Below are 11,954 nucleotides of genomic sequence, written 5' to 3'. Positions count from 1 at the left end.
AATAATCCTTTGCGCCATAGATGCGTTCTCCTCTTCTTTTCTCCACACAAAACACGCGCTCTGACTCTCTCTGATGCCCTCTACAGATACTCCTTCTTCCTTCCCGTCCTCGTGTACTGGTTGAGATGCCACTCCACATCCCCCTCCTTATTGTCCAACGTCCCCGCCCTAATCTCAAACAACCTCATGCTCATCCGGGGTCCCACCTCGGCCAGCTCCACAGACTGGTACCCTGTTTTGACAAAAACATGGTGTCGGACTTCAATTGTATCTTCGATGTTCTTGAACGTAACGACGCGGTTTCCCACTTTGGCGGTGGCTTCGCGGGGCGGGAATAGGTGTTTTAGGATTTGCACGCATCGTTCTCCCAGCTTAGTGCTGAAGCCTTCGAAGATGAGGTGGGGGTAGGATTCGGAGACTGTGCCGCGTGAGGCGTTGGGAATGTCGGCGCGGAGGACGACGTTGCTAGGAATTGTGAGTTGATGCCAAGTAGAGGGGTGGGATCCTGCTTACTGTAATGAGAAGGAAGCGGTCGGGCCGTGGGGAAAATGCGATACTGTCAAGGCAGTGGGTGTTCCTCTGTGCTCGTGGAGAAGGACGATGTCGCTCAGTCCACCTGATTTGGCGCTCTCAACGAGGTTTGGCAGGACCATGTTTCCGCGGTTCAATCGTATTGACGTAGGTAGCAATAATCGAATCTCCTTGGCGAACGTTCCCAGTCTACTCGATGGATCTATACCAGCATTAGCATGTCGCTCTGTCTTCCCAGCCGTCTTAGGTTTATGTACCTCTCGAAGTTGTGACCAATATCCTGGGATCTACCACGCCCGACAACTGCGCATACTCGTCGTCCAAGCCAAGCTCCTCTTCCGCCGTCCTATCCGCTCTGCTTTCATCGTACTTGAAGTCTTGTCTTAGGTTCTGGTCGTTGGCGACATCCTTGGAGAGTGGCTTGCCGCTGGCGAGGGAAGCTTTCAACGCTGCTCTTTTCGAAGCGAGTTCGGCATCACGGAGGGTAAGCGCGCGGCGGTAGAGGTAGTCGCGACGTTCTCGGGCTTGTTTGCGGATCATGGTGGTGGTGTGTGGTACGAATCGAAAGAGTTACTTGGGTCGCATGTAGGAAGTTGGAAAGTTCGCGACCGAGCGACGAAAAGAAAAGTGGGTCGCGCGGCTTATCGATAAGATCACGCCAATGCGAATACCTCGGACTTCCGATTTCACTCAAAGACATCAATTATCACCGTGTCATATCTCTTTATTTGAGTGTACATTAAGCACCTCCAAAATGTGAGTAAGCTATGTACAAGAACGTAAACTTTCACGCCTTCCCTCTCCAGGTCCGATCCACAATCCTCTCCACCTTCATAAACCTCATGCAGTACTAGAGATATTCTAGCCGAAAGAACGCTCATAAACCCAATCTCGAAATCATACATCCACTTCAAATCTCACGTAATCATTCACCAGAAGGTTGGGGGTTGATCCGCTAAGACCTCATTCACTACTGCAGGTGTGGTCAGCAAGCTGCGACATCAAGCCCATTCAAAGACCACACGCACCCTCAGAAAATCCAAATGCTATTAACCATCGCATTGAATCCGCTCAGGCTCTGAAGCTCTGCCCTCTCCGCCTAGTCAGAGACTCAATCTCCGACTCCACATCCCAGCACTCATAAAACGCAGCCCAGTCACCCACAAAATCTCCGTCTACGGGGCCATAGTATTTGCCGATGGGATACCCAACGCCGCGGGTTGATTCGCTGTAGAAATTGCACGTGGTGCCTGAGTCTACGTGGTAGCTGACGGGTTGGATGTAGTAGCCGTCTGCTCTGTCCTGAGTGATGACGCGGATGTTGTTCTGACCGGTGGTGTCGAGCATGTAGGTTTTGCCGTTGCAGTCGGTGACGTGGGCGACGGGGCTGAGGGGTGTTAGTGAGATTGAGAACAAGGCTTAGAGTTGATGCTTACGGAAGGGCCTCAGCAGCGATAGCGATGGAAGAGGTGAGCACGGAAGCGAAGATGAATAGTGGAGACAACATCGTGGGGAACTGCATGGTAGACGTGTGGTTCTTGGGTTCTCACTGCAAGAGATAGATGGTGACTGCAACAAGTTTTATAGCCTGATGCGTCAGGAAGACGATTGCCGTTGTACTACTACTCCAGCGTTGCACAAAGTTCTCGACCGTGATAGCGCCTTCCCAACACGAGCCCGTTACCGTGGAACGCGAGATAAAGCAAACAACAAAAAAACAAAGGACATGTCTTAGCGTGCTCTGGAAGCTACAACGCGTCCTCCAAGTAGCTAGTTCGCTGCATGGACTGTATGTATGCGGCAAGCTTGGAAAGTTCCCAACGCTACATACCCCAACATATATAGCATGCGCGCGCTAGCATTCAGCCCTTCAGCCTTGAGTGAGGGGTCCAGGCGAGCAGCTGTAGTAGTTGGGCGCTTTCTTCCAACGACGCTCTTCCTTGGTGAGAAGTCCGCTGCAGCGCGAGAACTGGTCGATGGATTCGTCTCCGCCGTTGTTGCATGTACCCGAGTCGACAGCGCTAAAGAGGAGTCAGTAAGTACCCGCCTGCATCTTTTTCTCTCATCGCTGAATAACTCACTAGTACAAGTAACAATCGCAGTTGAAGGCCTTGAATCCGGTGATCTCCTTGTAGTCTTTGACGGGAATACAGCCACCCCATTCAAGACGCTGGTGTACTTTGTTTCCGATCCAGGTTTCGGCGCAGATATCTCCTTGTGTGTGACATTCGTCACGTGCGGCGAAGACGCTAGGGCTCGCTGGGGAGGATCGAGGGGCGGCAAGAGCGAGTGAAAGGAAGCCGAGTAGGCTCAGCAAGGAGTAGAAGTGATACATGTTGTCGGGGCTGTTGCGGGTGAGTTGTCAGGAGGTGTTGGTTGTGTTAGCAGGAGCAAGAGTCGATCCGCGACTTCTTATATCAAGGTCCGGGAATGCGCCAAGCCAGTGCGTGAATCACTCGAGGAATGCGCGAACGTACCCGGTGAAGGCCCGGGCCGCGCCTCCCACGCCGTGGGTCCAAAATGTGCGGGGAACTACAGATTCTCTCTTGTGAAGGGTTGATCAACGCTCGCGTAGATGCGTGTATATTGCCAGTGCATCAATTAATGCACATGTGTGGCGTATCTGGGGGCCGACTCACCTCTTCGAACGTCAGCTCCAACCACTTCAGACCCCACTCGTATCTGGGTCTTTGAGAATACCGTGCCGCGACGATGGATGTTCGCCGGCGCCTGAATGGAGCGTGAATGGGTTCGCAGTCTGTTCTCTTGTTGCGCGTGCGGATGACAACACGATGAAGGTGCCCGGCTATTGCATTACGAGTCGATTGTGAGCGATCCAGGCTGATGTATCAGTCACTCGCATACGTGTAGCCAGAGACCATGATGAAAGAGATGTTTTGTTTTGCGAAGTGAAACATGATTTGGCCTACCAACGCCGTAAACATACATTATCGCTAAGAAGCCACCACTAATGCCAGCACTGACATGCTGATACAACCCCAAAGATGTGACTAGGGCCATTGACTCTGACCATGTCCGAGTCCGCTATGATGCTATCATCCCAAGGTTGCGCATCTGTACCATTTGGGGTTGGGATCCTCGAAGCAGGGTTCTTCGCCAGGATCTCCAGTGGGTCCCTCATACATCGGTGGATCGGTAGCTCCTTTGCAGTCGTCCTCGGTTCTACGCGGTAGTTGTCAGTCACTATCATAATCCTGCTCATACACAGTGTCAAGCAGCATGTAGTCGCCAGAAAGTGGTATAATCTCGCGTACGCAGCGTGTCGAGCGATACGTATCCCTCAAAGTGTATTGTACTTACAGGTGGAATGAACATTCACAGCCTCCAAACAAGCTGTAGGCGTATGCGTCTTGGTATCCTGGAATCGTATCGTTGTAGTAGATCGCCGTACACTCGGCTTGGGCTGGGGGATATGCGGAGATACCGGCATAGGCACTGCTGTTTCGGATAGTGAGAACGTAACCGCAGTTGTATGGCTCGCCGTAGAGTTCCGGAGTGGTCGCTAAAGGAGCTGATAGTGTGATGGTCAAGCTGGACAGCAAGCCTGTGAGGATGGTGGCTAGATACATCTTGGCTTTTCTTGAGTTTCGCTTAGATGCAGACAGTATGTAGGATCGTTATTGTTTGAAGGCGGTTTGGTGTGTAGAGTGACAAAGGTTTGAAAGATAAATCTAAAAGGCCTTGAAGATGTCTTTGATGTTTGCGTTTACTGATGCCTGTGGTGAGAGGATGTGAAGCAGGTCTAAATACCACATGTGAATCGCGATGAGCTCATCGCAGACATTCTCACCAGTGGTAACCGAGCTGTCAAAATGCAAGATCCCGTCGTCAGCATGGCTTTCGTACCCCCTTCTCTACCTATTATGGACGTTGAGCGTCGCACACATATACCGATTCCATGTCACCTTCGCCTTCTTGACGAATGCGCCCACGACGGTGCCCTATCAAGCACGGTAAACACGATCAGGAGCCATATGCGCAATATGTCGGTCAAGCCGAGTTGACGTGTTCGGAAGTAGGAGCAGCCTGACCGCCGAACCGCGCCTCTCCGGTACGACGCTGGAATGTATTCGAGACAGTAGTAGCAGTAGTATGGCGCAATATCTGTGTCGATAACATAGCTTTGGTGTGCTTGGCGCGGTTTGCTACTTCATCTCTGCAGGATCGCGATCACCGATTGGACGGCGGCAGCGGTGAGTATAGCTAGAGGTGTTACTGCAACGGTATGACGAAAGAAAACGACGAGAAGTAGCGCTTGATGCAGTCGTACCAATCCTCTATACGGATGTATTACGAACAAGTTTAGCAGCATCAGTACCGATACAGCTGGAAACGAAAAGCAGTATGTTACAGTGTATGCCGTGTTCTAAATATCCAGGATATGGCGTCGAGAAGAGTGGACATGTGCCATCGCGCATGAACCATGAGCTCGTCGCCAGCAGGTAACATCCCGAGATAGTCCTGTATTTTATCATCTTTGTGGTAACTCGCGCCGATCGATGTCAATAATGCAAGATAGTGCATACCTGTACGGCGGTACAGGCCACGAATGGAGAGCTTGTTTGTATCAGGCTTCGGACGACAACTTGATGCCGAGGAGATCGATGTGACGTGACGCGCGGATTTGACGGCATAGTAGAGGTGGTCAGGAGACGTGGAAGGAAGACGCATCAATGTTGGGAGACCCTAAAGAGGGGCGACCTTAGCGTCCACGTGACAGCGCGAGATCTCGACGACGCGCCGACCTTGAACATGGCGACAAAGGACCAACATTCCGAGTCCACATCCAACCTAACTTCGACAGCTGCGAGAATGAGCAGAGCAAGCATTGAACAAGCGCTCACGGGGTTAATACCCACATTGAGCGGCCCTCTGCCACCCGAACTGATAGAATTGGCGCTGTCCTTACTCACGCGTTCGCGAAGCGTCGCGACATCCATGAAGCCAGATGAGGAGATCGCACGACCATACGCATGTGCGCAATTAGCATGCGAAAGGTACAAAAACCAGAACTTCATACGCGCATCAGATGCTGACCTCCAAAGGCTAAAGAAGCGTCTCAACCTCCCTACCATCGCATCACGACCCCCCTGCCCCCCACGGATATACAAGAAACTATACAACTACCTCAGCAGCGCACTCCCCGACAGCACAACCCCTCGCGAGCCAACAACACCGAGCAAACCAAAAGTCTCAGCCCCCGCGTCAGCCCGCAACACACCGAAAACACCTTTAAGCGCGAGGAAAACACCGAGAACCGCAAGGAGGCTTGACAACAACGATGGCGAAGCACCAGAATGGGTGATGCCTACCATACGCTCCCTGGCTAAAACGTTCGAATACACAAGCCTGATACCACACGTATACACGGGCGTAGAATCCATCTACCCTCTGCTATCCCGCATGTCCGCCGCAGAAACACCCAGCAAGCGACCGAAACGAACCACAACCGCCACTTCGTCATCGGGAGAAGTCAGCGATACGCGCGTACTCAGCCTGATTGTCGTGGTGTTTCTCCTCGTCTACTCACGCATGAAAGACATCGACGTTTCCATACAACAATACAACGAATGGCTAGCCAAAGCAGTGAAGGCCGTTCTGGTCCTCCCTGCTGCAAAGGACGTCGAGGATGGAGAACTCCAAGCCAAGATAGAAGAAACGATGAAGATGGCGAAGGAAGAGGGGTGGCTGCAGATGCAGTGGTTCGATAGCGTGAAGCCGCAGGGCGATGGGGAGGAGATGGAAGGTGTGGAGATGGGCGATGGTGCGGCGGCGTCTAAAACGAAGGGCATGGGGCTGAGATCTGGTGGGAGTGATTACATTGGGTTGGGGACCATGATGCAGGGCGCGACTGACTACTTGGGGGAGCGCCAGCAGGAGGATTATGCGAGATGGAAGGAGGATATACTAGCGAGAGTACGTGAACTCGAGGGAGCTGCCTAGCGGCGGAATTTGCGTTGCGGAATACACGTCACTAAATGTTGATAAGTGTATACTTCCAAAGACGATGTATCCATCCGCCCTACTTGTAATTTTGCAGAATACGATACAGATTGGAGCCTTTCCAGGATGCTAGTATCATACCGCAAGAGATTGGAGCAAGTGCTATTAGATTCTGGGGGTATCCGCACCATGTTCTACGTACATGTCTACTCATACAAAGCCCTCCGTCTCCCTCCAGCCATGCCCATACTTCCACGCGCCACACCCAGCTCTAGGCCATCATGCTATGTAAGCGAATCAAATTTGTTCCGTTATCCCTGACGCTGACGAGCTTGGAGTCGATATGTCCTGTCTCTCTCTTGACGGCAGCGTCGTCTCCACCAGGCTTTGTCACCTGGTCCTGCGGTACATCTTCAATGGCGAAGAAGATGTGCATATCGAACGCGAGCCTCCGGTTTCTGCTGGGAGACTTCACATTGGTCACAACGGTCACCTTAGAGATACGTTTGATGCCGAGTTCAGCTTTGTGGGTCGCCAGGAAGTATGCTGCTGTCGCGCCGATGGGTGAGGCTGGAGGTAGTCAGTATGATTTCAGGTCACAGCAGCGACCTGATAATTAGGCCAGGAGGTCGTCAATGGGTTTCCGGACGTTGGACCAACGTTACAAAGAGCAACGTAATCTGCAAAGGGGAGTACGTGGGTGAGGTTACTTACCAATGAGCGCAGTGTATTCCTCAGTCCCAATTGGGAATACAGCACCCGGCCAGGGCGATAACTTTTTAATGCCTTTGTTCTTCATGGCCCGAGCGACTAGGAGACAGGTATCAGGGTTGATGACATGGTGAGCGGCGTACATGCGGAAGTTCTTGATATTGGGGTTATCGCGAACCCAATAGCCCCAGAAGATGTCGGACGCGGTACGAAGTTCGGGCAGCTCTCCGGGGTTTGCTGGCCGACCCCATCCCATGTTACCAAGAACAGCATGGCCTGGACTCTCGATGTTCGTTGCCATGATGCCTCCACCGTTTGCGCCGATGTTGACAGTGAACTCGTAGTAACCGCAAGTTGACTGGAATGTGTCAGCTACGTGCTTTCAAAATCAAACAATGCTTGTTCCATCGAAGTCTGTGACAGCTACAGGTTCTGTTGGATCGAGTATGACATACCAAGTATTTTTTGCCCGCAACGTAATAATCCTGGTCTTTGCAAGCCATCATACCCCCAAATTGGGGGCGTGGGTCCGGTTCCCTTTCTTCGTCATAGTGTGTAATCTTGAAGCATTCATTGTCCCCACCCAGCCGCTCGCCTTCATCGTCAAACTTCGGTTGCGAGTTGAGACCGTGGCCTTCAAACGCCGTTTTGAGCCCCTTGGCTTCGAAATCGCCATCCCAGCCCGTGTCAACATCCCCTTCGTGCCAGTACCACAATGGAATCTCAGCTCTGAGCTCGCCGGTCCATCTGCTCGCCGCGGAAGGTGGTTGTCTTGTATCTTTCGAGAGCCACCCGGCGCCTCTGTCGGTGGCGTCCATGAGACACGTCAAGTGATGTCCCTTGTCCAGGTACTTTTGCCATTTAGTGTCATCGGCCCAGTTGCCTGGATTGAAGTCGCCGCCATCGGCACGGGGAGCGAGAGCAGGAGGAGCGAATTCCGGAGCATTGAACTCTGGAGGGCTGAACTGGGGAGGAGCGTCCGAGGAGTCGATACCGAAAGTTCTGGTAATCACGGGACTGTCGATATGTCTACCGATGACCAAGGCGACGAGCGCGATAGCGACGCCTAGAGTACTTCGGGGCCTCATAACTGAAAGTTTTGAGGTGGGTTGTGTGACGTTGCCGAGCACCGGTGGTGCGAGATAGACAAGGAAAGAGCGTTTGTCGCCGGTATACGCTAACCGCACCCAGCGTTGAAGTGAGTGAATCACAGGCAGGCGCGAAAAGGTGTCGCTAGCGCGAGGCTGATGATCGACTCTTGACCTTCGATTACCCCATACAATCAGGCCCTCTCGAAGGGCAAGTGTCAATATCAGAGGTACCCGGGTAGCACGAGACTGTGTGAACCAAAGCCTTATTCGCCTCATGCTCGAAGACAAGGTACCTGGACCACCAAGCTCATCATGCTCCAAGACGACTACATCACAACATAACCCTCAGAAACTACACCAACGAACCCAACGTCTCCGCCACGCATCACTCCTTATACAACTCCGCCGTCCTCACCCTCCCCTCCTCCAACACCGCTTTGACCATCTCCCCGTCCCTCGGAACAAGCCTAACGCCAAAGTCCCTCGGTATAGCCACCAGCGCACTCTTAATCGCATTATAATCCACGTAATCCGTATTCGGTGGATTCGTCACACTAGCCTCAATCCTATACAGACTGAGCAAACGAAACAGCGCAGCGTAGATGAGTTTGCTTGCTATCAAAGCCCCTGGACAGGATCGGGAGCCAGCGCCGAAGGAGAGGTGAGGGGGGTTGGCGTGGGTAGTAGGGGTGTGGAGGGAAGATGGGGTGGTGGGAGGTGTGAGCCAGCGTTCGGGGTTGAAGGTTGTGGCGGTGGGACCGAAGTAGTCTGTGTCTGCGGACTGTTAGGTCTCTACCCATGTCCTGGAAATGAGTATCATCTTACCATGATTCCCAGCTTGAGCGTTGATCAAGACCATCGTCCCCTTTGGTATAACCGCATCTCCCCACCTGACCTCGCTCATCGTCTTACGCGGTAGACTCATGTTACTGACTGTATAGTACCTCCCTGCCTCCTTCACAATCGCGTTCAGATAGGGCACAGTTTCCTTCTCAAAGTCTGTTGCCCACGCTTGCTTCAGCGCCGCATCGTCCGGGTACATCTTGCGTATCTCGGCATACGCACGCTCTTGGTAGATCTGGCCTTCGGGTGTAGACAAAGAACCAATGCAGGATACCAATGTACCGGGTATCGTTTCAAAGCCACCGGAGACAAGGGAAAGACAGATGGAGCTCACTTCGACACCTGTAAGGCGGGTTTCTTCGTCTTTGAGGATGGCGGCGCTGATGCACGGCTTCTCCGTCCCGTTCTTGATCATCTCGCGGACCTTATGTAGAAGCTCGTTCAGGTACTTGTCCCGTCGCTCGCGCAGTTCTTTCGAGCGTCGGTTCTTTTCGTTGTTAGGTAGGTATCGCAGAATGGGCACGTAATCTTGGTAGTTCTCTGAGGCGGAGCGTAGAAGCGAGATAGCTGAGCCAACTTCAAGGATCTCACGGAGGAGATCATCGTAGACTGCGTCCATGCGGATACCATAGCACAATGTGAGGGTTGTGTTGAGGGCATAGCGCTGGATGTACGGCCGGATGCTGACTTCGACCTCCCCACTCTTACTGTCGCGGCAGAGATCCCGAGCTATGCAGTAGGATTCCAGATCGAACATGTCGTAGTAATTCTTCATCATGCCTTTACTCAAGGTAGTCGATGCGGCCTTGCGCTTGTTACGACAGCTCTCGTCCCATGGTGAGCTTCCGATAGTGAATCCTTGTGTCGATGAGATCAAGCCATGGAAGGTGTACAGTTTCGGCCGATCAATCAGGCCTTGCGAGTTCGAGACCAGGATCTTCTTGCAGTCTTCAAAGGAGTTGACGATTACAGCGCGCGTGTTGCCAAGTCGAATCTGGAAGACCGAGTTGCCATACTGCCGCCACCATTTCTCGCATACTGTCGCATGGTCGTCGCCGAGCTGGGTGAGGTGACCTGTAATTGGAAGAGCACCTGGTATCTCTGGTATACCGCGTATGTATGGGATGTCGGTGCGACTCAGTACCTAAGTAGTTGTCAACATCGCTGATCATAGCTGGCTTCCAATGAAACAGATACCTTATACGCTACAAATACGACAGCTGCAACAATTGAAACCACTACTATATGACTAGAAGGCATATACCTAGCATGGGGTACGATATCCGGCAGATGCTCCATGTTAGAACTCGGTGACACAAATCTTCAAGTTAACAGCAAGAGGAGAGACCTGTTAGCAAAGCAACGAGAACATTACTTATAGATGCCATCTTCCAGGTGTGCGAGGCCACTACCGGCATCCAATGCTTTCATGCATGATCGCGAGGGGTGCATTCGGAACCGTTCCGAAGATAACGGGCTGCTTATCAGTAAAACTCCCACCTTTGAGTTCATTGGAGACCGCGCAACGCGCCGAAATCGTCTCCCAACCAATGTGCAAGAGGCCATCATGAGATCAGTATCTCTTCCGCGTACACTTGCCGAATGAAGCTGGTGGATAGATGCAACCGTAGGAGATCTGACTAGCACCCTCACCTAAGGTGTCCTAAGGGTATATGCGATGAGTCCCACCTCAAATGGAGCAAGCAAATGTTGTGCCTTGGAGGTACCATGGATAGTATCACTGATAAGAAATGAGCTGCTTCATACGCGTGTGTGTCGTGGTAGTCAATGACGCGAGTCGAGGACGCCAAACTCGCGTTGGCGACTGACTAAGCCAGCTCAGGCATCCTGCCATTGCGTCATGCAACGCGCTCGTACGCGATTCCTTCATCCGCGTAACCGTCCTTCTGCCTGAAAACGTATACGCAGCCATGTCTGCCTTACACTCGCAGCACCCATCTTACCAATGCTATAAAGACGCGCATTCTCGCTTTGAACACCTACTAACACGGCATTAACGCACTCACCACAGCAATAGTTCCTACCATCCCATCCACCACCACCCAAAATGCCCATCACCGAACTCGCCCTCCTCCACCTCACCCCCGGCACCACGCTCGAATCACCCACCCTCCGCACCAACCTCTCCCACGCGAAAACCGTCCTACAGAACTACACAAACCGCACTTTCTACTACATGCAGCAAATCTCTGATCCGAGCTGCATCTACGTAGTCGGAGAATGGGACTCGCTAGATCAGCACCTGAACGATTTCATCCCCAGCGCAGATAATCAAGCGCTGCTGGAGAGCTTGAAAGACTACATCACTGTGGATTCCAACCTCGAACATCTCGATGTGCCGAATGCGGAGCTGCCGTTGCCGAGAGGGGAGGTAGAGTTGGAGAGGGCGAGGAGGGGGGAGCAGGTGTGGAGTATTACGCATTACACTATCAAGGCTGGGAAAAGAGAAGCTTTCGAAGTTCAATTCAGGGAGATGAAGGAGAAGTTGGAAGACGGGGTTGGAGGTGGGTGGTGTGTTGGGAAGAAGGAGGCAGAGGATGATGTGTTTGTGACGCTTTTTGCTTGGAGGACTGTTGCGGAATATGAACTGTTTGGGAAAGGGAAGGAGGGGGAGGCTTCTGCGTATACGGGGGAGTGTGTTGAGCGGAATGATGTTAAGCATGTCAGGCTTTTGGATATTTAAGACGATTAGTATCATGGGGACACCCGCTCCTACACTGGCACTCGGGATGGCAACTCCAGACCATTACATCACAAAGTTTCATGGTAGAGCATTACATTACGTTCATTAAT

At 52.3% G+C, this 11,954-nt stretch overlaps 7 protein-coding genes across 7 annotated transcripts; 2 read left to right on the top strand and 5 right to left on the bottom strand.

Moving 5' to 3' along the window:
* Nucleotides 1-80: 80 nt before the first annotated feature.
* On the bottom strand, nucleotides 81-1,071 carry J4E85_007940 (uncharacterized protein; the record flags this gene model as incomplete). Its single annotated transcript, XM_051472170.1, has 3 exons — nucleotides 81-465; nucleotides 514-733; nucleotides 789-1,071. The coding sequence occupies 3 exons, from the start codon at nucleotides 1,069-1,071 to the stop codon at nucleotides 81-83; spliced, it is 888 nt and encodes a 295-aa protein (XP_051324367.1).
* Nucleotides 1,072-1,602: 531 nt separating this feature from the next.
* On the bottom strand, nucleotides 1,603-2,038 carry J4E85_007939 (uncharacterized protein; the record flags this gene model as incomplete). Its single annotated transcript, XM_051472169.1, has 2 exons — nucleotides 1,603-1,918; nucleotides 1,968-2,038. 2 exons carry the CDS (start codon nucleotides 2,036-2,038, stop codon nucleotides 1,603-1,605), a joined length of 387 nt encoding a protein of 128 aa, XP_051324366.1.
* Nucleotides 2,039-3,587: 1,549 nt separating this feature from the next.
* Nucleotides 3,588-4,121, bottom strand: J4E85_007938 (uncharacterized protein; the record flags this gene model as incomplete). Its single annotated transcript, XM_051472168.1, has 2 exons — nucleotides 3,588-3,714; nucleotides 3,853-4,121. The coding sequence occupies 2 exons, from the start codon at nucleotides 4,119-4,121 to the stop codon at nucleotides 3,588-3,590; spliced, it is 396 nt and encodes a 131-aa protein (XP_051324365.1).
* Nucleotides 4,122-5,490: 1,369 nt separating this feature from the next.
* J4E85_007937 (uncharacterized protein) lies at nucleotides 5,491-6,495 on the top strand (the record flags this gene model as incomplete). The annotated part of the gene is made up of 1 exon (XM_051472167.1): nucleotides 5,491-6,495. The coding sequence occupies one exon, from the start codon at nucleotides 5,491-5,493 to the stop codon at nucleotides 6,493-6,495; it is 1,005 nt and encodes a 334-aa protein (XP_051324364.1).
* A 271-nt stretch (nucleotides 6,496-6,766) lies between these two features.
* J4E85_007936 (uncharacterized protein) lies at nucleotides 6,767-8,294 on the bottom strand (the record flags this gene model as incomplete). Its single annotated transcript, XM_051472166.1, has 3 exons — nucleotides 6,767-7,065; nucleotides 7,210-7,564; nucleotides 7,662-8,294. 3 exons carry the CDS (start codon nucleotides 8,292-8,294, stop codon nucleotides 6,767-6,769), a joined length of 1,287 nt encoding a protein of 428 aa, XP_051324363.1.
* A 388-nt stretch (nucleotides 8,295-8,682) lies between these two features.
* On the bottom strand, nucleotides 8,683-10,312 carry J4E85_007935 (uncharacterized protein; the record flags this gene model as incomplete). Its single annotated transcript, XM_051472165.1, has 3 exons — nucleotides 8,683-9,071; nucleotides 9,123-10,214; nucleotides 10,285-10,312. The coding sequence occupies 3 exons, from the start codon at nucleotides 10,310-10,312 to the stop codon at nucleotides 8,683-8,685; spliced, it is 1,509 nt and encodes a 502-aa protein (XP_051324362.1).
* Nucleotides 10,313-11,208: 896 nt separating this feature from the next.
* On the top strand, nucleotides 11,209-11,844 carry J4E85_007934 (uncharacterized protein; the record flags this gene model as incomplete). The annotated part of the gene is made up of 2 exons (XM_051472164.1): nucleotides 11,209-11,795; nucleotides 11,829-11,844. 2 exons carry the CDS (start codon nucleotides 11,209-11,211, stop codon nucleotides 11,842-11,844), a joined length of 603 nt encoding a protein of 200 aa, XP_051324361.1.
* Between the last annotated feature and the right edge of the window lie 110 nt (nucleotides 11,845-11,954).

The sequence above is a fragment of the Alternaria conjuncta genome, assembly GCF_024043145.1.
Source record: "Alternaria conjuncta strain BMP 0040 chromosome Unknown scaffold_11, whole genome shotgun sequence".
NCBI lineage: Eukaryota > Fungi > Ascomycota > Dothideomycetes > Pleosporales > Pleosporaceae > Alternaria > Alternaria conjuncta.
Note: the sequence above shows the minus strand (reverse complement) of the source record. Positions and strands in the feature narration are given on the sequence as shown.